The sequence below is a fragment of the Cetorhinus maximus genome, chromosome 13 (assembly GCF_964194155.1).
Source record: "Cetorhinus maximus chromosome 13, sCetMax3.hap1.1, whole genome shotgun sequence".
Lineage (NCBI taxonomy): Eukaryota > Metazoa > Chordata > Chondrichthyes > Lamniformes > Cetorhinidae > Cetorhinus > Cetorhinus maximus.
In genome coordinates this window covers 106,752,601-106,776,018 of record NC_135891.1, presented here as the reverse complement: position 1 = coordinate 106,776,018, position 23,418 = coordinate 106,752,601, and the positions used below count along the sequence as shown (strand labels likewise).

Here is a 23,418-nt window from a genome sequence, read left to right as displayed (position 1 = left end):
ACACTCTTAAATAATTTAACCTAGCCTCCCTCCTTATAACCTACTTCTGTGTGTTTGAAAGTCTGTTGGATGTATGTGTGAGTTGGAGGGTTTTTATTATTTTTATTTGTTGGGTATTAAGAACAATAAACACTACTTCCTTTCATTTTAAGACTTACGATAAAACCTGGCCTTTTACAGTCACAACTCTTAAACAGTGAACACTCACTAAATTGACACGGAAGTTCTTTAAAAAAACATGTGTTGCCGTCAACCGAGAGGTGGAAAGAGAGGAGCCATTCTGTCACTTCTCACCGGGCAACAATGGGCTGGTGATTGGCTGGTTTGGATTTGTTCTGCTTTTTGTGGATAGGACATACCTAGGCAATTTTCCACACTGTCGGATGGATAGCAATGTTGTAGCTGTACTGGGGCAGCTTGACTAGGTACGCAGCTAGTTCTGGAGTACAAATTTTCAGTACTATTGCAAGAATATTGTCAGGGCCCATAGCCTTGGCTGTATCCAGTGCTTTGAGGTGTTGTTGATAACACATGGAGTAATCAAGTTAGCTGAAGATTGGCATCTCTGATGCTGGGGACATCAGGAGAAGGATCTTCCACTCAGCACCGGGGGCTGAAGAGCGTTGCAAATGCTTCAGCCTTATCTTTTGCACTGATGTGCTGGGCTCTGCCCTAATTGAGGATGGGAATGATTGTGCAGACTCCTCCTCTGGTTAGTTGTTTAATTGTCCATCATCATTCATGACTGGATGTGGTAGGACTGCAGAGCATTGATCTGCTCATTAGGTTTTGGGATCACTTGGCTCTGTCTATTGCATGCTATCAGCACTTTTTGACATGCATGAAGCCCTGTGTTGTGGCTTCACCAGGTTGCTACCTCATTTTGAGGAATGCCAGGTGCTACTCCTGGAATGCCCTATTGCACTCCTCATTGAGACAAGGCTGACTCCTTGGCTGTAATAAAATCAAAATACTGTAAATTCTGGAAATCTGAAATAAAAACAGAAAGTGCTGGAAATGCTCAGCAGGTCTGGAGGTACCTGTGGGGAGAGAAACAGGTTAGTATTTTAAGTCTAATGTGACACTTTTTCAGAAGAAACACTGTTTCTGTTTTGATTGCCTGGCTTGATGATAATGGGTGAGTGAATGGGTGCATTCTGATCTCTGTAGTTCCTATCCTCCCATCCAGCAAAATGCAATCATGGCCCCCCAGCCTGGCTTTGGCTCTGAGTTTCCCCAATGATGATTTATAGAATCTAGCCTTGGATATACTTAATGACCCAGCCTCTAAAGCCCTCTGCGGTAAAGAATTCCACAGACTGACAACCCTCTGAGAGAAGAAATTCCTCCTCACCTCTGTTTTAAATGGATGCCCCCTTACTCTGAAATTATGCCCTCTGGTCCTAGACTCTCTCACAAGGGGAAACAACCTCTCAGCATCTACCCTGTCAAGCCCCCTAAAAATCTTATATGTTTCAATATGGTCGCCTCTCATTCTTCTAAACTCCAATGAGTACAGGCCCAACCGATTCAACCACCTCATAAGAAAATCCCTCCATACCCGGGATCAACCTAGTGAACCTCTGGACTGCCTCCAATGCCAGTATATCTTTCCTTAGATAAGGGGACCAAAACTGTTCACAGTATTCTAGGTGTGGTCTAACTAGTGCCTTGCATAGTTTTAGCAAGACTTCCCTATTTTTATACTCCATTCCCTTTGAAATAAAGGCCAACATTCCATTTGCCTTACCTATGAGTAAGGAATTTACTGGGCCATGAGGTTACAGATTGTGGTATCAGTCTTAAATTGGATATGTTAAAACCCACAACTGGAGTATTGTGTCAAATTCTGGGCATCCACTTTAAGATGTGAAGGCTTTGGAGAAAGTGCAGAAAAGATTCAAAAGAATGGTTCCAGGGGTGAGGACTCAATTATGAGGAAACATAGAAAATAGGAGCAGAAGTAGGTCATTCAGCCCTTGGAGCCTGCTCTGCCATTCAATATGATCTTGGCTGATCCTCTATCTCAACGCCATACTCCCGCGCTCTCTCCATACCCCTTGACACCTTTAGAGTCCAGAAATCTATCTATTTCCTTAAGTATATTCTGTAACTTGGCCTCCATAGCCCTTTGTGGTAGAGATTTCCATAAGTTCACCACCCTCTGAGTGAAGAAGTTTCTCCTGATTTAGTCCTAAATGGTCTACCCCATATCCTGAGACTGTGGCCCCTTGTTTTAGACCCCACCCCGGCCAGAGGACATATCATCCCTGCATCCAGTCTGTCCATCCCTGTCAGAATTTATATGTTTCAATGAGATCACCTCTTATTCTTATAAACAGGCCTAATATATTCGGCCCAATCTCTCCTCTTACCAAAAATACTAAATAATCACGGGGCAAAGGTGGTGGGGGGAGGAAATAAATTCAATAACTGTCATTAGCGGAAAAGTACTAGGGAAACTAATGGGGCTAAAGGCCGAGAAGTCATCTGGACCTGATGGGTTGCATCCTAGGATATTAAATGAAAATAGCTGCAGAGATAGTGGATACACTGGTAGTCATCTTCCAAGTGTCCTTAGATTCTGGAAAAGTCCAAGAGTATTGTAAAACTGCCAATGTAACACCCTCATTCAAAGGGAGGGAGACAAAAAGCCAGTTAGCTTAACATCTGTCATTGGGAAAATGTTGGAGTCTATTATAAAGGATGTAATAGCAGAGCATTTAGAAATACATAATTTAATCAAACAGAGCCAGCATGGCTTCTTGAAGGGGAAATCATGCCTGACAAATTTATTAGAATTCTTTGAGGAGGTAACAAGCAGGATAGATAAAGGGGAACCAGTAGGTGTAATATACTTGGATTTCCAAAAAGTGTTCAATAAGGTACCACACATAAGGCTACTTATTAAGATAAGAGCCCATGGTGTTGCGGAGAGTATATTAGCATTGATAGAGGGCTGGCTAACTAACTAATAGATGACAGAGAGTTGGGATAAGGGGGGCATTTTCAGCATGGAAACCTGTAACTAGTGAAGTGCCACAGGCATCAGTGCTGGGGCCATAATTATTTACAATATATATTATGACTTGGATGAGGGAAATGAATATACTATCGCCAAGTTTGCGGATGACACAAAAATAGGTGGGAAGGCAAGTGGTGAGGATGACACAAAGAGTCCACAGAGGGATATAGACAGGTTAATTGAGTGGGCAAAAATATGGCAGATGGAATATAATGTGGGAAGGTGTGAGGTTCTGCACTTTGGCAGGAGGAATAGAGGAGCTGAATATTATTTAAATGGAGAAAAGCTGAAGAAAGCTGCAGCACAGAGGGATTTTGGGGTCCTCGTGCATGAATCCCAAAAAGCTAGCATATAAGTTTAGCAGGAAATAGGTAAGGCAAATGGAATGTTGGCCTTTATTTCAAAGGGAATGGAGTATAAAAATAGGGAAGTCTTGCTAAAACTATGCAAGGCACTAGTTAGACCACACCTAGAATATTGTGAACAGTTTTGGTCCCCTTATCTAAGGAAAGATATACTGGCATTGGAGGCAGTCCAGAGGTTCACTAGGTTGATCCCGGGTATGGAGGGATTTTCTTATGAGGTGGTTGAATCGGTTGGGCCTGTACTCATTGGAGTTTAGAAGAATGAGAGGCGACCATATTGAAACATATAAGATTCTTAGGGGGCTTGACAGGGTAGATGCTGAGAGGTTGTTTCCCCTTGTGAGAGAGTCTAGGACCAGAGGGCATAATCTCAGAGTAAGGGGGCACCCATTTAAAACAGAGGTGAGGAGGAATTTCTTCTCTCAGAGGGTTGTCAGTCTGTGGAATTATTTACCGCAGAGGGCTTTAGAGGCTGGGTGGTTAAGTATATTGAAGGCTGGATTCTATAAATCATCATTGAGGGAACTCAGAGCCAAAGCCAGGCTGGGGGCCATGATTGCATTTTGCTGGATGGGAGGATAGGAACTACAGAGACCAGAATGCAGCAGGGCGAGGGCAAGGCCAGTCCACGCATGCGTGGATGTGCGCTCAGGCGGATGCGCGGCGGCGGTGGGGCGGGCCTGCGCATGCGTGATACTGGGGGTCGGGTCCGCGCATGAGCGGTGCTGGGGCCGCGCGGCACGCTGGGTACTGGCTTGTCCTTGCTCGAGCTGCGGGTCAGTTTGTGAGGGAGACAAACCCGCGGGATGTTCGCCGCCGCCGCCTTTCGCTCCATCGTCCGCCCTAAGCAGCTGCACCTGGCCCGGGCAGCTCTCGCCAGGGGCTACGCCGAAGCGGCGCCATCGGCTTCCACGGCCGCCAAGATGTCCTTTACATTTGCCTCTCCCACCGAGGTAAGGCCGAGGCCTGGGCCTAACATCACCTGTCTTGTCCCAGCCGGGGATCCAGGGCTCCTGTGAAGGGGGTGAATGTGCATGAACTGTGCTAAACTTTAGCTTCACTTTACTTGTGCGGATGTTATAGATATTGTTTCTGATTATCAGTGGGGCAGGTTGATTTACCTCCCTGATAGGGGGCAAGCTGTAATCCAGCAGAGGCCAAACATCACCAAAACAATCTTAAACCTTTACCAGCCCGCAACTCACTCCTAGAGACGGAGCCTCCCCCCCCTTCCCCCCAACCTGTTCAGTATATCCTCTTAGTTCTAGTGTCACCCTTGTGAATTACTTTTTTTGCTTTTTCAGGTGTTTTCCTACTTCTGCTTTAATTGTATCAGATGCTTTCTTTGTGCTTCGTTCATTTGCAGCCTGCACACAACAAGTGTACTGTACAGATCAGGCCCCTTAGGTCCACCTGGTCCATCTATGCTCCACATGAGCCTCCTCTCACGTTACTTTATCTCTCCCCTCAATATATCTGTCTATTCCTTACTCCTTCATCAGTTTATGTAGTTTCCCTTTAAATGAAAGTATGCCATTTTCCTCCACTACTCTTTGTGGTAGTGTGTTCCACATTCTTCCTGCTCTTTGGGTGAAGAAGTTTGTCCTGAATTCCCTATTGGATTAATTGTGGGTTATCTTGTACATAAGGCCCTTGGTTTTGGTCTTGTCTCCAAGTGGAAACATTTTCTCACCCTATCAGATAAAACTCTTATCAATAAATCTAGAATAAAATGCTAGTCTCATTAATAATCATGGAACTACCAGATTGTTGTAAAAAGCCACCTGGTTCACTAATGTTGTTTGGGGGAGGAAATCTGTTGTTCTTACCTGGTTTGGCCTACATGTGACTGCAGACCCACAGTAATGTTGTTAACTTTTAACTGCCCTCTGAAATGACCTAGCAAGCCACTCAGCTGCACCATACCACTACAGAAAAATCAAAACTGAGACTACCTACACCAAATGAACTGCACTGATTCAAGAAGGCAGCTCACCCCACTTTCTCAAAGGCAATTAGGGATGGGCAATGAATGCTGGCCTTGCCAGCAACATGCATGGCTCAAGAATGCAAAGAAGTCATTCCTTAGCTTTCTCTTTTCTAGAGAAAAGAGCACTGAAAAGATCCCCTCCCTTGATGATCAGGAAACATAAGCCTTTCCTGATGTTTATAATCTCTCAGTTCTGCTATCACCCTTGTGACTCTGTCCTTTTTATAATGTGAAGATGAAAATTATGTCCAGTACTCCCAAGTGTGGTCTAGCCAAGGTTCAATACAAGTTTAAAATAACTTCTCTGGTCCAACCCTAACGTCATTAAACCTGCTGACGAGGTTGGTGCCATTGTTGTCTGATGAACCAACCTCTGCTTTGTGGATTTGAACATCCAACCCTCTGACACTTCCTCCTGTCTCCCTTGGAGCATAACCTCATCACTTTGTTTCCAAGATTGTCGTTGACCTCATTCTCTGAAGATCTTCCCTCCATTACCTCCAACCTCATAGTGCCCCAATCCTACACAGCCTGGGTCTAGCTCCTTCCCAAGATCCATAAACAAGGCTGCCCTGTTGTAGGATCTTTGTTTCATCTTATTGCTCCACAAAACTTATTTCTTCCTATCTTGACTCTTTTTTGTCCACTTGTCCAATCTCTTCTCACTTATATCCATGACTAGCAGTTTCATGGCTCTTACCACCACCTTTTTACTATAGACATCCCATCCCTTTGTACTGCCATCTCTCATCAGATGGCCTGAGGGCCCTCTGCTTCTTCTTTGGAAGAGAGGCCCAACTAACCCCCATTCACCATCACCCGCCTTTGCCTAGCTGAACTTTTTTCTCTCAATAAATAGTTTCTCCTTGACTCTACCCACCTCCAAATAAAATAAGTCGTTATGGGAAGCTGTATGGTTTTTTGATATTCCTGCTTTTCATGCTATTATGTGGGACATTCTTTGTTTCACTCCCCTCCCTGACCCCCTTTTCAAGGACTGCCTTGGTGCTGTTTTGCTCTGAACTGGCAAAGTTCATTAACTTTGCTTCTGATCTCCACCCTTTCTTCACCTTCATGTGGTCCATCTGTGACCCTTTCCTTCCTTGACTTCTCAGCCTATCTGCAGAAATGGAGGAAATCAAATAATATCCACTCTAAACCCACTGACCCCCACAGCAATCTTTAATTACACTTCCTCCCATCTTGCTTCCAGTCTCCAGTGTCCTAGTCCCTGTTGCATCTGACAATGTCATTTTCCTTACCCAAGCTTCTGATAGGTCCCCTTTTTCCTTCAACCGAGATTCCCCTCCAGGGCCCTTGACTCTTTCCATCCTATTTCTCACACATAACCTCTCATCCGCTTCCCCTGTCTTCCCTTGTCGTCTTCATCTACCCACCAGCCTCCACATTTAACAGATCATCCTCTGCTTTCCTGATCAAATGCTGGCAGACCTGCTGATTTTTTCAACATTTTGTGCTTTTACTCAGTATGTACTTACCATGGGTCAACATTAAGATTGAGGAATTAATTGTAGCCAACTCCTTCATGTCTATTGACTTCACTTGCCAAAAAGACCTTGTGCTTTTGTCACAAGATTCATTTAGGTAAATGGCTGCTAACATCTGAATATCTCTTAATAGCATCTAAATGATTAATGAAAAATGAAAACTATTTCAAATCTGTATAATTGTGCAATTTTTGATTATGCACTGCCCGATGAAGGTAACAAAAATATGTAGCCAGAAATTTACCTCAATTTATTCATAAGAATTCTCAAATTCAAAATGATTTTTAAATGAAAACTGTGCAGGAGATACTCTGGTCAGGCAACATCTGTGGAGAGAGTCACAGTTTCAGGTCGATCACTTTTTTCAGTTTCAAGCAAGTACAAAATGAAGGGAAGGGGGAGGAGGTATGAACAGGGGAGAGGCCTGTGGTAGGGCGGGAGGCAGGAGAGGTTATATGGCAATAGCAATGATAATGAGGGGAGGCGGTGGCGTAATGGTACTATCGCTGGACTAGTAATCCAGAGACCCAGGGTAATGCTGGGTTCGAATCCAGCCACGGCAGATGGTGGAATTTGAATTCAATAAAAATCAATTGAAAGTTTAATGATGACTATGAAACCATTGTCGATTGTTGTAAAAACCAATCTGGTTCACAAATGTCCTTTAGGGAAGGAAATCTGTCATCTTTACCTGGCCCCACAGCAATGTGCTGAGCAAGCCACTCAGTTGTACCAAGCCACTACAAAGTCACAAAAAAGGAATGAAACAGCACGGACCACCCGGCATTGAAACGGAAATGGCAGTCACAGCCCTGTCAACCCTGCAAAGTCCTCCTCACTAACATCTGGGGGCTAATGCCAAAATTGGGAGAGCTGTCTCTCAGACTAGTCATCCTGACGGAATCGTACCTTACAGACACCACCATCCCTGGGTATGTCCTGTCCCACTGGCAGGACAGACCCAGCAGAGGTGGCGGCACAGTGGTATACAATTTGGAGGGAATCCCCAACATAGACTCTGGACCCCATGAAGTCTCATGGCATCAAGTCAAACATGGGCAAGGAAGCCTCCTGCTGATACCATGTACCGCCCTCCCTCAGCTGATGAATCAGTGCCCCTCCATGTTGAACACCACTTGGAGGAAGCACTGAGGGTGGCAAGAGTGCAGAATGTACTCTGGGTGGGAGACTTCAATGTCCATCACCAAGAGTGGCTTGGTAGCACCACTACTGACCGAGCTGGCCGAGTCCTAAAGAACATAGCTGCTAGACTGGGTCTGCAGCAGGTGGTGAGGGAACCATAAGAGGGAAAAACATACTTGACCTCACCCTCACCAGCCTGCATGCCGCAACTGCATCTGTCCATGGCAGTATCAGTAGGAGTGACCACAGTCATTGTGGAGACAAAATCCGGCTGTTAAATTAAGGGTACCTTCCATCTTGTTTTGTGGCACATCACCATACTAAATGGGATAGGTTTCGAATAGATCTAGCAGCGCATCCATGAGGCGCTGTGGGACATCAGCAGACTTGTTCTCGAACACAACCCGTGACCTCATGGCCTGGCATATCCCCCACTCTACCATTACCATCAAGCCAGGGGATCGCTGGAAAGTGCAGGAGCAGCACCAGGCATACCTAAAAATGAGGTGTCAACCTGGTGAAGCTATCACACAGGACTATTTGTGTGCCAAACAGTCTAAGCAGCAAGTGATAAACAGAGCTAAGCGACCCCATAACCAATGGATGCCACATCCAGTGAATGGTGATGGACAATTAAACAACTCACTGGAGGAGGAGGCTCCACAAATATCCTCATCCTCAATGATGGAGGAGCCCAGCACATCAGTGCAATAGATAAGACTGAAGCATTCGCAACAATCTTCAGCCAGAAATGCCGAGTAGATGATCCATCTCTGCCTCCTCCGTGGGTCCTCGGCATCACAGATGCCAGACTTCAGCCAATTCAATTCACTCCACGTGATAGCAAGAAGCGGCTGAAGGCACTGGATACTGCAAAGACTATGGGCCCTGACAATATTCTGGCAATAGTACTGAAGACTTGTGCTCCAGAACTTGCTGTGCCTCTAGCCAAGCTGTTCCAGTACAACTACAACACTCGCATCTACCCGGTTAAATGGAAAATTGTCCAGGAATGTCCTGTACACAAAAAGCAAGACAAACCCAAACCGGCCAATTACCGCCAATCAGTCTTCTCTCCATCAAAGTAATGGAAGGGATCATCAACAGTGTTATCAAGCAGCACTTGCTCACTCAATAATGTGCTCACTGATGCCCAGTTTGGGTTCTGCCAGGGCCGCTCAGCTCCTGATCTCATTACAGCCTAGGCTCAAACATGGGCAAAAGAGCTGAACTCTCGAAGTGAGGTGAGAGTGACTGCCCTTGAAAGCAAGGCTACATTTGACCAAGTGTGGCATCAAGGAGACCTAGCAAAACTGAAGTCAATGGGAATTGGGGGGGAAGCTCTCCGCTGGTTGGAGTCATATCTAGCATACAGGACGATGGTTGTGGTTGTTGGAGGTCAGTCATCTCAGCTTCAGGACATCACTGCAGGAGTTCCTCAGGGTAGTGTTCCCGGCCCAACCATCTTAAGCTGCTTCATCAATGACCTTCCTCCCATCATAAGGTCTGAAGTAGGGATTTTCACTGATGATTGCACGATGTTCAACACCATATGTGACTCCCCAGATACTGGAGCCGTCCATGTCCAAATGCAGCAAGACCTGGACAATATCCAGACTTGGGCTGGCAAATAAGACTCATGCCATACAAGTGTCGGGCAATGACCATCTCCAACAAGACAGATTCCAACCATTGCCTCTTGATGTTCAGTGGCATTACCATCGCTGAATCCCCCACTATCAACATCCTGGGGGTTGCCATTGAGCAGAAACTGAACTGGACTAGCCATATAAGTACTCTGTCTACAAGAGCAGGTCAGAGGCTAGGAATCGTGTGACGAGTAACTCACCACCTGACTCCCCAAAGCCTGTCCATCATCTACAAGGCACAAGTCAGGAGTGTGATGGAATATTCCCCACTTGCCTGGATGAGTGCAGCTCCCACAACACTCAAGAAGCTTGACACCATCCAGGACAAACCAGCCCGTTTGATTGGCACCACATCCACAAACATTCACTCCCTCCACCACCGATGCACAGTTGCAGCAGTGTGTACCATCTACAAGATGCACTGCAGGAATTCACCAAGTCGTCTTCTAACAGCATCCTCCAAACCCACGACCACTACCATGTAGAAGGACAAGGACAGCAGATAGATGGGAACACCACCACCTGGAAGTTCCCCTCCAAGTCACTCGCCATTCTGACTTGGAAATATATCCTGGGTCAAAATCCTGGAACTCCCTCCCAAACAGCACTATGGGTGTACCGACACCACATGGACTGCAGCAGTTCAAGAAGGCATCTCACCACCACCTTCTCAAGGGCAGTTAGGGATGCATAATAAATGCTGGCCCAGTCAGCGAAGCTCTCATCCGTGAATGAATTTTTAAAAAAGGGACATGTAAAAAAAAAAAAATAATAAAAGATGGGCCTAGAGGGGGTGTAAATGAGAAAAGCTGAAACATTACCAACAGCTGTCTGACAAACTGAGGGCAGAGGTTATGATCTGAAATTGTTAGACTCAATGTTGAGCCCATAAGGCAGTAAAGTGCCTAACTGCAAAGATGAGATGCTGTGCCTCAAGCATCACTGGAGGCTGAGGACGGAGAGGTGACACTGGACAGAGGCGATGTGGAGAATTAAAATGACAGACAGCCAGAAGCTTGCAGTCTGAACAGAGGAGCTCCACATCACGATCATCCATTCTGTGTTTGGCCTCTCCGACATAGAGGAGACTGCATCGTGAGTAATGAATGTGTTATACTAAATTGAAAGAAGTACAAGTAAATCACTGTTTTACATGGAAGGAGTGTTTTGGGGCCCTGGGTGGTAGGAAGGGAGGAGGTAAGAAAGCAGATGACATTTCCTGCCTTGCAGGAGAAGAGGTATTTGGGGTGCTTAAGAAGTGGAATAGGGTGTCATGGAAGGAACAGTTCCTTTGGAATGCTGAAAGTGGAGTGTCATCTGTTTGGTGGTGTCATGCTGGAAGTGATGTAAATAGCAGAGGATGATCCATTGATTGTGAAGGTTGGTGGTGAAGACAAGGGGAATCTCATTGAGGTTTTGGGAGATATTTATTCATTTCACTTGCTATTGTCAACAAGGGTCTTGCCTGCATCTTTTCTGTTGCCCACACCCTCACTCAATACAGCAGGGCCCACTTGGTCCCTTCAGTCCACTAACTGAAGCATCTGTTATTTACAACATGATACTAGCTTGAAGTATAATTCCTCCTACCTACCCTGCTTTTCAGAGCAACGTCGCCTCTGACACTTGCTCTTATGTGGCTGCTTTTCCAGAGACCATTATTTATGGAAAGCAGATATAGCACCTGTCCTATCCCCACCCACTCCTCTGCTTGTCATTGTCTAGTAGTTGATCCTGTTAATCAAATGTACATTGGGGAAAACTCAAATACAGATTCAGTAGCACAAAGGAGTGCCACATAAAATGAAAAACTGTATTTTTATCTATTCATGGGCTGTAAGCATTGCTGGCAAGGCCAGCATTTATTTGCTCATTCCTAATTGCCCTTGAGAAGGTGATAATGACCCACCACCTTGAATTGCTGTTGTCTATATAGTATAGTTACACCTACAGTGCTATTATGTGTTTGGGGGGCAAGGGTGGGCAAATGTTGTTCCAGGATTTTGACCTAGTGACTTTGAAAGAATGGTGACCTATTTACAACTTGGGGTGGTGTGTGACCTAGAGGGTGTCTGCAGGTGATGGCATTCCTATGCATCAGCTGCCTTTGTCCTTTTAAGTGGTGGAGGTCACGGGTTTGGAGGTGCTGCAGAAGAAAGCTTGGCAAGTTGCTGCAGTGCATCTTGCAGGTGGAGGAAGCAAATGTTTGAGTGGAGGTTGAGGTCCCAGTCAAGCAGCTGCTTCACCCTGGATGGTGTTGAGTTCTTGTGTTGTTGGAGCTGCACTCATTCAGGCACATGAAGAGCATTCCATCATATAACATACTTGTGCCATTGTAGATGGTGAACAGGCTCTGGGTAGTCAGGAGGTGAATCACTTTCTGCAAGATACCCAATCTCTGATGTGCTCATGTAGCAGCAGTTTTCATGTGCCTTGTTCAGTTAAGTTTTCGGTCAATGTTGACCCCTAAGGTGTTAATAGTGGAGTGTTTGGTGATGGTAATGCCATGGAATGATAATGGGAGGTGGTTAGACTTTCTCTTGTTGGAAATGGTCATTGCTTGGCACTTGTGTGGTGCAAATGTTACTTGCCACTTATCGGCCCAGTGTTGTACAGGCCTTGCTGCATGTGGGCAAGGACTGCTTCATTATCTGAGGAATTGCAAATGGAACTGAACACTGAAATCATCAGCAAAGATCCTCACTTCTGACCTTATGACAGAGGGAAGGTCATTGAAGTAGCTGAGGCTTGTTGGGCCTAGGATACTGCCCTGAGGAACAGCTACAGCAGTATCTTGGGGCTGAGATGATTGATCCTAGCAAGCCCACAACTGTCATTCTTTGTGCGAGCTGTGACTTCAAACACAGGATTTATTGATGTCATTACTCCTAGTTTTTGAGAAAGCAAATACTCCCAGCTCTAGGAGAGCACAAAGATCTGAATATTCTCCTCAACCAACAGAGAACCCTATAGTTGTCTAGTTGTTTGTTTCAGGGAAATTCAGTGCTGCAATTTTTAAGTTTCTGCTGTTTCCTGAATATGTTGACTCTTTGTGATATAGACACAGTGGCACTGGTTGTATTCTTGTACCTACACAAGTGGTCATTCTTCATGTTGGAAATTCGAGTGAATGTCTGCAGACGAATTGATGCCTGAAGGCATCACAGCTGATTCAATCTCAATCTTGTCCTTGTGATATCCAAGCATAAATTTCCAGTAATGGCCTGACAACCAAATTAGGCACATACGTGATTGGCTGAATCGCCTCCTTTCCTATAAATTTTCTGTGTCTGTATTATCCCTGCATTTCGGGTAATTAGTCAATAGTCGTATTTCTATTTTTGTGCCAGAGATTAGCTCAGCATAGACTGAAGATAGAACCTATGACCTTTGTAGCATTTGTGTCTTATGGGAAACGTGTATTTCAGTTTAGAATTTCTTTGTGATGGCTGTGATTCTAGTGATGCAAGTATTAAATTTATAACCTATATTGACCTACAATGTTACAAGAGTTTTGACCAAGAGGGGAAGAAATGAGAGGTGTTGAGACTTGCGCAGCAGTTTTCTTAGCTATTACTTTGTTTGTTCTCATCAGGTGTTTTATAATGAAGCCAGCGTGAAGCAAGTTGATGTTCCAACACTAACTGGAAGCTTTGGCATTCTCCCTGCCCACGTACCCACCCTACAGGTGCTAAAACCTGGAGTTGTAACTGTGTTTGATGAAGAGGGTGCACAGACCAAGTATTTTGGTATGTCAATTCCTGTATATGCAGTAGGTTAATTTGAAAGTGGAATTTCATAATTGCAGTTATAATGAAAGTTTCTCAATGTCATTTTCTATTGTCATTTGTAGATAATTAACACTGATAGTTTTTCAACAGATGAGCATCGGTATAAAGAAGGATTTTTGTTGCTAAATACCTTTATGTAACAGTAACTTGAGTGCTGAAAATGTTGTTAACCCTTGGACAGCTTTTTGCATTGATATCTTTTTTTGTAATCTTAACAAGGCCAGCACTATTGCAGGCTCTTATACAGCATGCAGTTTGATTACTAGCTGTTTCAAGTATAAGTGAATGGGCCGTAACTTCCGACTAGCGTCGGAAAGTGCTGGCCCGCAAAAAATTAGAAGAAATTGTACACGTACCTGGTCTTGAAAATCGCATTGCCACTTCTGTTTGGTGGAGTAGCTTGGGGCCTGAAGCGAAAGAATCCTCGCAGGCCCCAACGAACTCGAGATCCAGTGTATTCAAGGAGGCCACGCCCCCTTTTTTTTGCAGCACTAGCTGCCATAAAACAGGTAAGTTTAAAGGGCCAGGAAAATTGACAGGCCAGGGGAAGGTAAGTGACTAAGGTGAGTGAATAGAATTTGGGGGTTGAGGGTGTCCGGAGGCCAAAGCAGGTAAGGATGGTAGATTTCCTTCCCAAAAGGACTTTAGTGAAGCATATGGATTGTTAGAACAATCAATGACAGTTTCCTGATCATCATTAGCTAGCTTTTAATTCCAGATTTATTAATTGAATTTAAATCCCCTTCTCTAGTGAGATTTGAGCCCATGTCCCCAGAGTATTAGTCACAGAATCTCAGAATTTTAACGGCACTGAAGGAGGCCATTTGGCCCATCCTGACTGCACCAGCTCTCCAAATGAGCATTGACATAGTGCCATTGCCCTGCCTTTTCCCTGTATGCCTGCACATTGTTTTTATTCAAATAATGGTCTAATGTCCTCTTGAATGCGTCAATGAACCTGTCCCCACCATACTTCCAAACAGTGCATTCCAGACCCGAACCACTCGTATGAAAAAGTTTTTTTCTCCTGTCACATTTGCTTATTTTGCAAATCACTTTAAATCTGTGCCCTCTTGTTCTTGATCCTTTTACAAGCGAGAACAGTTCCCTATCTACTCTGTCCAGCTCCTCATGATTTTGAACATCTCTATCAAATCTCCTGTTAGCTGCCTTCTCTCCAAGGAGCACAGTCCAAACCTCTCCAATCTATCTTCGTAACTGATGTTTCTCGTATCTGGAACCACCCTTGTAAACCTCTTCTGCACTCTCTCCAATGTGTCAACACCCTTCCTATACTGTGGCATCCAAAACTGTACACAGTACTCCAGCTGAGGTCTAACGAATATCTTATATAAATTCAGCATAACCTCCTTGCTTTTGTACTCTATGCCTCTTTTAAAAGAACCCAGGATACTATATGCTTTATTAACTACTCTCTCCACCTATCCTGCCACCTTCAATGATTGCACATATATACCCAGGTCTTCCTGCTCCTGCACCTGCTTCAAAATTTCACCCCTTATTTTATATTGTCTGTCCATGTTCTTCCTACCAAAATGCATCACCTCACACTTCTCATTTGCCACCTAGCTGCCCACTCCACCAACTTGTCTATGTCCTGTTCAAGTTCTACACTGTCCTCCTCGCAGTTTAGAACACTCCCAAGTTCTGTCTCATCTGCAAACTTTGAAATTGTCCCCTACACACCAAGACCTAGATCATTAATATACATCAGAAAAAGCAACGGTCCCAATACTGACCCCTGGGGAACTCCACTACAAACCTCCCTCCAGCCCGAAAAACATCCATTGAACATTACTCTCTGCTTCCTATTTTTCAGCCAATTTTGTATTCATGCTGCTACTGTCCCTTTTATTCCATGAGCAATAACTTTTCTCTCACATTTGTTGTGTGGCATTGTATCAAATGTCTTTTGAAATTCCATGTACACCACATCGACAATATTACCCTCACTGAGCTTTTCTGTTACCTCTTCAAAAAACTCCAAGTTAATTAAACATGATTTCCCCTTTAGAAACCCATGCTGGCTCTTCCTTATCAACCCATATTTTTCCAGGGCTTTGAATTACTAGCCCAGTGACATTACCACTATGCCACCTTTTCCCCTAATTTTTCCTTATTGTCCATGTTTACTCTTTGTTTCTTAACTCCTGCCAAATAGAATTTTAGTTCATTTCTTTCACTCATGTTTTCTGTATCTGGTACGTTGTACCTGAGAAAGTGGTGAAAGCTGATTCTGTGCATACTTTTAAAAGGGTGTTGGGCATGTACTTGAGCACGAGGAGCTTGTGTTACAGATGAAAGGACTAAGCAAGACTTCTCTTTCAAAGAGCATGATGTGCGAAAGGCCCAATGTGCTGTAAGCTTCCATGATTCTATTCCATAAAAAATTGTAAATATTTTAATTTGGATTGTTCTGTTGTTTTCCTTCACATTGTCCCTATGACCCATTTTTTTCTATCTATTTCTAATAACCTATATTTTGAAAAAAATGTTTTTAATGGTTGCTGACCCCATTCATTTTTTGGAGAGATGAGCAACTTTCAAAAACTGAAATTTAATTAACTATAAACTGAAAGCAGAATTTCTTCAAAACCCAATACCATTGACGCTGTTGCACATGATGTGATTGTCAATTTTTGCCACGGTTTTTGTGCATCAGCTAGAGTTTGGTCGCTGCAGATAAGCTAACTTATCAATAACATACAGGCAATAAAGCTCCTGATTGAGTAAATTTGGATGTAGCATATTAAGGACTAAATTTGTTAAAATGTGCCTTCAGTACTTCTGGTGAGGTAAATCAACAAAATTCTCCCGCTTTCTACCTAGTGATTTCTGCTGATAAGTGCACAGCTGTGAACATAGGAAAACAATGATTGTGATCTGCACAGTTAACTAGCTTGGTGCCTTTGTGCTCTTTAAATACCGACACAGCAAATGGCATTCTCTTACATGAAATGGTGTCTTCTGGAGAGGAGGGGGGCTAAATAGGAACCGCAAAATAAAATTCAATCCTTTTCATTTTAGATATGAGATATATTTATGTATTTATGGTTGTATTGGGTTTTGGTAATTTACTTGACATTATTGGTAAGATTTGTTTTTGAATAAAGTAAACTGAGGCAAATTTTGTCCCATGCTGTAAAAAGAAGCCAATAATTAAAGGAAGACACTTACGTAAAAAATTTACTGTAAAATATATTGCTGACAGATGTATTTACAACAAAAGCATATTTTTGGATGTTTTCTATAGCTACCTCTATCATCACAGAAAATTTTGAGTGCTTTGCTGGTACTTAAAAATAAATGAATAGAATTTTAATTTTAATCCATAATATGCCCTTGCAGCAAAACCAACCATCTATCAATATGGGTCGAATGGATCCTAATAATGCTTGATTTGATGAGCTGGATAATTCTCATCCATTATCTGATAAAAGAGAAAATGGCTTTCGCATTCCTCGTGGCTAAACAGTGAGTCTGGCCAGCCTGTGTTTCCAAAACAATGCGCTGGGCATGCTTGGTTGAGGAATTGCATAATGTTGCAAACAATAGCTGTTGCCCCCCACATGGCACACCTGCATTTTATAGCTTGAATGCGCATTCTTGTTAGGTGCAGGAAACCCTAGAATACAAATGGTGATTTTTAGTATTGTTATTTATCACCGATTTAAAATCAAAATATTTATTTGTATTATGCAGGTTGGCTTTCGCTAATTTTGATTGTCAATTGAACTTGCTATTTCCTGGTTCTTTGCAGCTTCTGTAGTAATAATATGAAACACAAGTTGTCCCACTTGAACCGTACAGTTCAGTACACAAATGTTGCAATTCTCAGTGTTGCTTATGCTATGTATTGGTATTATATAGTCTTGATTTGCCTGGTCCCCTGGCCTAATCTTTTCAAATACTGATTTGACAATTTATGATTTACCACTATTTTTAATCATTTGAGTGCATGCTTAGCTTGGTCACGTGGAGACTTGCCTGTAAACTAAGGTAATTAACAGTGGCCAAATTTATGCAAAAAAAGCTTTTAAAACCTGTAGTTCAAGGGCTAGTTGTGAAAAATTATAGGAAATGGAGGGTAGTTATCGCTGGGGTGGGGGGAATTAAGTGCCTTGTGAGCTATATTAGTTATTTCTGTTACCAATACTGTTTTTAATATTTACTGTTGGTGTTTTATTGACATTTTCAGTGACCGCTGCCATTCTGACATGGTTGAACCTATCTTTATGGTATTAATTTGTTGTGTAAAGCCAGTGACCACTCGGTAGCAGTGGAAAGTGCTTTTCTAAATGAGATGTACGATATTAAGAATAATAATTCAGAGATGTGTTTAAGAATGTCATCTTCAAGCTCAAAAAATAATGGAACTATGATAATGGGGGGAGTTGCAGGAGGAAAAACAAGTGAAAGGTGAAGCCAGAAATAATCAAATACTACAAAGATTGGATGTTTTACACTATTGAAATATGTTGTTTGCTGCTTTCTAGTGAGCAGTGGTTCTGTGACAGTGAATGCAGACTCATCTGTTCAGCTCTTGGCTGAAGAAGCAGCAGCTCTGGATGAATTAGACATAACTGTAAGTACAAATTTGTCATTTGCCAATTAAGATGGAAATGTTGCCTGATCCAGTCAGATGTTAATATGCACTGCTTGGGTCTTGAGCCATTATTGAGATATTCAGGATTGCCTTGGCAATTTTGGTAACTTGTAATGATGCTATTGGCCAGTGCCTACACTGACTCGACATGTGTATTGATTTGAGATTTTTCTCTGAAAAGTAATTAAGTGCATTTTTTCCAGTGCAAGAGCGGCTTGATTTGTTCCTTTTGTGTTTCTTTCTTTTTTTCTTGTCTTTTGTGCTACCTCTGCAAGTTGTTAGATTATTCCTAAATGGAGGTCTAGCTCACCCATACTATTCAGCAATCATCAAACGTCCCTATAACATAAGCATTTTATACTAATAGAGACAGCTTGCCTATTATTGAAAGTGCTTTTATGCTGCAGGGTTGCAGCGAAATACAAATTGTAGTTTTCCTATGGTGGCTGAATTTCTAAATATGAATAGTGGGAGCTCCGAGAAGCCATCTGAATAACAAATGAGTCTCTTCCAGATGAGAAAATGGAGTGGGTCCCCTGCATTTACAGTTTGACCGGATTGAGGTACCAGAAATTTGTTGTATATGTTTTTAAGGACAAAAATGTGAGCAGGAATAGGCATACAGCCTCTTGAGCCTGCTTTCAATAAGATCATGGCTGGACTTGTACTTTTCTGCCCTATCCCCATAATCCCTGTTCCCTTATTATTCAAAAACCTATTGATCTTGGTCTTGAGTACACTCAACATCGACAGCTCTCTAGGCTATAGAGAATTCCAAAGATTCCCGATGGATATGTCTGACATTCACATCTCTAGACACATCCTTTGTTTCTTTATTTGTTTCATTGCTACTCCCTTTGGCCTTGCATCACCAACCTTTTTGTTATTTAATTTCTTCTGTTTTCCACCTTATCACAGACCTCCCCTTTTGTCCCCCACCAACCCCCTCTGTTTCACATAAAATCTATTATATTTGTAACTTTTCCCAGTTCTGATGAAAGGTCAGTGACCTGAAACATTAGTTCTGTTTCTCTGTCCGCAGATTCTGCCTGACCTGAGTATTTCCAGCATTTTCTGTTTTTATTTCAGTTTCTAATCTGTTTTGCTAGCTGACCTTATGGCAGTATTTGGGATGCAGCAGTTTGTCACCGCTTCTAGGCTAGGAAGGAGAAGAATCAACCCGGGTTGTTTCTTTGATTGTTACCCACAGGTTCATTGACAAGTGTGAATATGTAGATTTGAGATGAGAACAGGTTGGACACGGTTGTGATATCCTCCATGGTTAAATAACTTGTCACAAATCATCTTGGTGCTTTCACCATGATGAGGTGCTAGTATTTGTACCCAGGCAAGAAAATGAGTGTCCTCAGAAGAGAGAATGAGGTGAAATGGCAGTTGGCAGGAGAGATCATGCTGTTGCATAGATTCATGGAATATTCTTTGTGCTTGCAGGCTGCTCCAAAGATTCCGATAAAACACTTTGGCCTCATTTTTTTAATAGAATCTTTACTCCTTGTGTTATCATCCTAGGCCAGATCCGCAAGTTGTTGGTAAGATCTGGTTAGGGACCAAAAATGTTTTGTTTAAAGTAGGCAAAGCTTGAGATTCAAGCCGCTTGCTTAGTGAAGAAAGCCACAAGATTCCACGGGCTTTGAACAAACAAAAATAAACTTTATTAAAGGTCAGAAAGATAAAACAATTTACAATATCTATCTGGTACTCTAATATTCAGGTACATGTGAATTAGCAGGCAAACTGGTAGAACACACCATTTGGCACAATAAATGACAGATGCAACCAATACAGAGTCCACTGATTCCTCAGCAACCCACCCAGATTTCAGTAAGCACTGAGAGTCACCCGATCTCAATGAAACTCTGTCTATATCACGAGAGGTTCAGTCTTCACCTTTGAAGAACTAGCCTGGAAATTCTCTTCGAAAGTCGTGCCAATTCAGACGGCGTTAACACTCGCCCACCTCGCAGGATTTCAAGCTCGTCTCCTGAGAATCCATTCCCCTAGATTCCTGAGTATGCACTCAAGTACTCAAGACTCTCGAACAAAACTTCAGATCTTCGACCGCGCTGAGCAGAACACTACTGCTCCAAAGGGGTACCTTTGCCTCAGCAGCTCGGAGCACAGAGTCACCAAACTTCGGTTGTCTTCTTGGATCGTCAGGGGTTTTCTCAGCCCTCTTTGATTACCAGGGCTTCCTTTGAGCCCTCTTCACTTAAATTCTGCTGCCCACAACCCTTTTTCTATTTGGAGCCTGTTTTTCTGCTCCCCTCTTTTTAACGGAACTGGGGCCTTTTCCCTCTGTGGTGCCCTTCTTTTTGGGACCTCTCCCTATCCCCTCTCCTCTTTGGGATTTCTCCTTGCTCCCTAATTGGGACACTTGTCTGCGACGGCGCTCCTCTCCCAGTCACCTCACCCGGGATTTTGCACCGTTTTTCATCTTGCACAAGCATGCTGAGCCCAAAGAACGTAAAAATTCCGATCTGTGAATGTGCAGCCTGCTCCCAGTCCTGCCCATGCATGTAAGCTCCAAGGCCCATTGGGCACCATTGGTTGAAGTTCCCGACTTCCGTGCTCAACTTTAAGGTAAGTTTGACTTTTATAACACTTGTCACATGCTTTTGTATATGGATCAGAATCCCTAAGCACGTCAGTGGATGTATTGTCTAACAGTTTCATTTCTGAATAAATAATTTTATAGCTGTTTGTAGGTTTTATTGGCATGTTTGAAACTGATATCACATCCACAAAGTTTGTAATATATTTTAAGGAAGCTATCTGCTGCAATTTTTTAGTGCATGTTATGATACCAAAGTTTTTTAAATCCCTTATGTAAAGTTTTCAAATGTAATTTATAATGTTTCACTGCCAATTTAGCTGAGGTAGGTGTTTCTGTTAAATTTAACTTGGTATGTATAATACAAAATGTAGTTTTGGAAACACACTTATAAACTAGCAGTCAAATAGAATGTTGCTGTGTCTGACTTTCATTGGGAATTGCAATTAAAGTTTTTCTCCTTTCACCGTTTTGTGGCTATGTAAACCGCTAATATTTTTCCTTTTAATCGCTTAATTTGTGTTCTCACTTTATTGACCGACCAAATGTCACTTGATAAGGGAACCTTGCTGATTTTCACCTATATAACTATGGGGGCAACCAAGCCGGTTATAACACTGCTGGAATCAGTTAAGTCCATGTTTTAACTGCTCACTGGGTAAGCTATCAGAGCCCCATATTCCTAGTTCAAATAGGCCAAGAAATGCCTTAAGCTCTCTCTGCAATCTTTACTCAATGCTTTGATCATATGTTTTTTTTAAAAGACTTTTCCCTGCAATAAATGTTCCTCAGATGAGTGATCTATGGCATGAAATTGTGCCATGAAGTCTTATGTATCTTGCCCAATCCACAACATTTCTTCACAAGACAATCTGTTGTACAATTTAATTCAAGGCTACTTGGTCATAGTTTTTTTTAATGAGAGAAAATAATACCCTTCACATTAAAACCTATGCTAATATAAAACAATTACATCCTTTGATTACCTGTGATACCTGTGCTGTTGAGCAAGTGTGGTTGTGATTAACCTCAACAGAACCTACATTTTTATGTAAACATTGATCTTTTAGCTGAGAAGAAGTATTTGCTGACAAATGAAATCTTATAAGGCTGCATTTCTTTGTGTTGTATGGAACTGTTGACCTTTTAATTTTAGCCCCAAGCATCCTGTGCATCAATAAGACTTCCAATTCCAAAAGAGCCTGTCGGCTTGCTTACTGATTTATTTGACCAGACAGTGTGTGTATAGAACTGCAAAGGTGGTGCCATATAAGGTTTATAATGAAGGGTTGGAAACTTTCAGGTGGGTTTGAAGCTCTATTTCTACATCTCATGAATTGTTATATTGCTGCATTCCTACTCTTTCCCTATATACCTGCAAATTTTTCTCCCAGGTATTTATCCAATTCCCTTTTGGAAGGCTACTATTGAACCTGTATCCAACAGTCTGTCGGGCAGTAAAGCCATCGTCAGAATCTTATCAGCCTTAACCTCAGCAAGCACCAGAATTCTTATCTGCCTGGTTGATTTGAAATCCTGGACAAGCCCCCAATTTGTTATGATGCTGAGCCAGACCACCAGGTTTTTGGTATGATCCGGTCAGGGACCAGTAACTGTTTGTTTGAAGTAGACAAAGTTTGAGATTCAAGACACTCACTAAGACAATAAAGCCACAAGATTCCACTGTTTTTGAACAAGCAAAATAAACTTTACTATACGAGGTCAGAAAGATAAAACATTTACAATATCTATCCTATACTCTTAACATGTGAGTTAACAGGCAAACTGTGGTCCAACACACTAGGCTGCACAGTAAATGGCAAATGTAACTAAGACAGATCCCACGAATTTCTCAGCAATCCACCCAGATGTCAATAAACACCGTGAGTCAACCAATCTCGTTGAAACTCTCTCACGAGGGATTCCACCTTTGAAGAATTTATCCTTTGAATTCTCTCCAAAAATCACTCTGACATAGACTTCCTCAATGACAGCTCACGTTGCAAGGAGGGTTTCATTCTCGTCTCCCAAAGCTCCGTTTCCTGGATTCCAGAGTCTCTACTCCACTAACTCACAAGCACACCTTCAGCTCTTCAGCCTCGCTGAGCAGAGCACCACTGTTCCAAAGGGCTACCTTTGACCCAGCGACCCGCAGCATGGAATCACCAACCTCTGCCTTTGCAGATCTCCAGGATTTCTCCCCAAGCCCTCATTACTTAAAACCTGCCAGCCGCAGCCCTTTTTACTGTTTGGAGCCTCTTGCTCCTCTCCCCATTGGTTCCTATCAGTGATCGCCTCCTCAGGGTGGCTCTTTTCCTGGTTCTCTCTCGCTGTCTGGGACTCTGCTCGCTATGGTCTTGCGATCGGGGTTTCCACGCCGTTTCTTTTGCATGCAGGTGCATTGGGTCCTTCGCCGAGTCCTTGGCCCGAAGAACTCCAAACGCTGTGCTGCGCAGCGCACTTCTGATCCGCGCATACATGGAAACTTCTGGGGCCTGTCGGGACTTGTAGTCCCCGACCTCCAACCACCAACAAAGTGTAAGACAGGATTCTTAACAAGTACATTCCAAATCCTAACCGCCCATGTTTAAAAAAAGGTTTTCAATTGTCACCTCTGGTTCTTTTGACAAACTTTAAACCTGTGCGCTTTGGTTATTGATCCTTCAGCCAGTGGAAGCTGTTTCTCTTTATTTACTCTATTTGAACCTTTCATGATTTTAAATATCTCCATCAAACCTCCACGTAACC

The 23,418-nt window shown here is 42.9% G+C and overlaps 1 protein-coding gene across 1 annotated transcript in view; it reads left to right on the top strand.

Annotated features, from left to right (window-relative positions):
• Positions 1-4,106: 4,106 nt before the first annotated feature.
• Positions 4,107-23,418, top strand: part of atp5f1d (ATP synthase F1 subunit delta) — a 32,944-nt gene continuing 13,632 nt past the window's right edge. Inside the window, exons 1-3 of the mRNA XM_078555948.1 lie at positions 4,107-4,343; positions 13,276-13,429; positions 17,989-18,077. Of these exons, the coding sequence (XP_078412074.1) occupies positions 4,197-4,343; positions 13,276-13,429; positions 17,989-18,077 (390 nt within the window). The 5' untranslated portion in view covers positions 4,107-4,196. The remainder of the gene's footprint in view (positions 4,344-13,275; positions 13,430-17,988; positions 18,078-23,418) is intronic.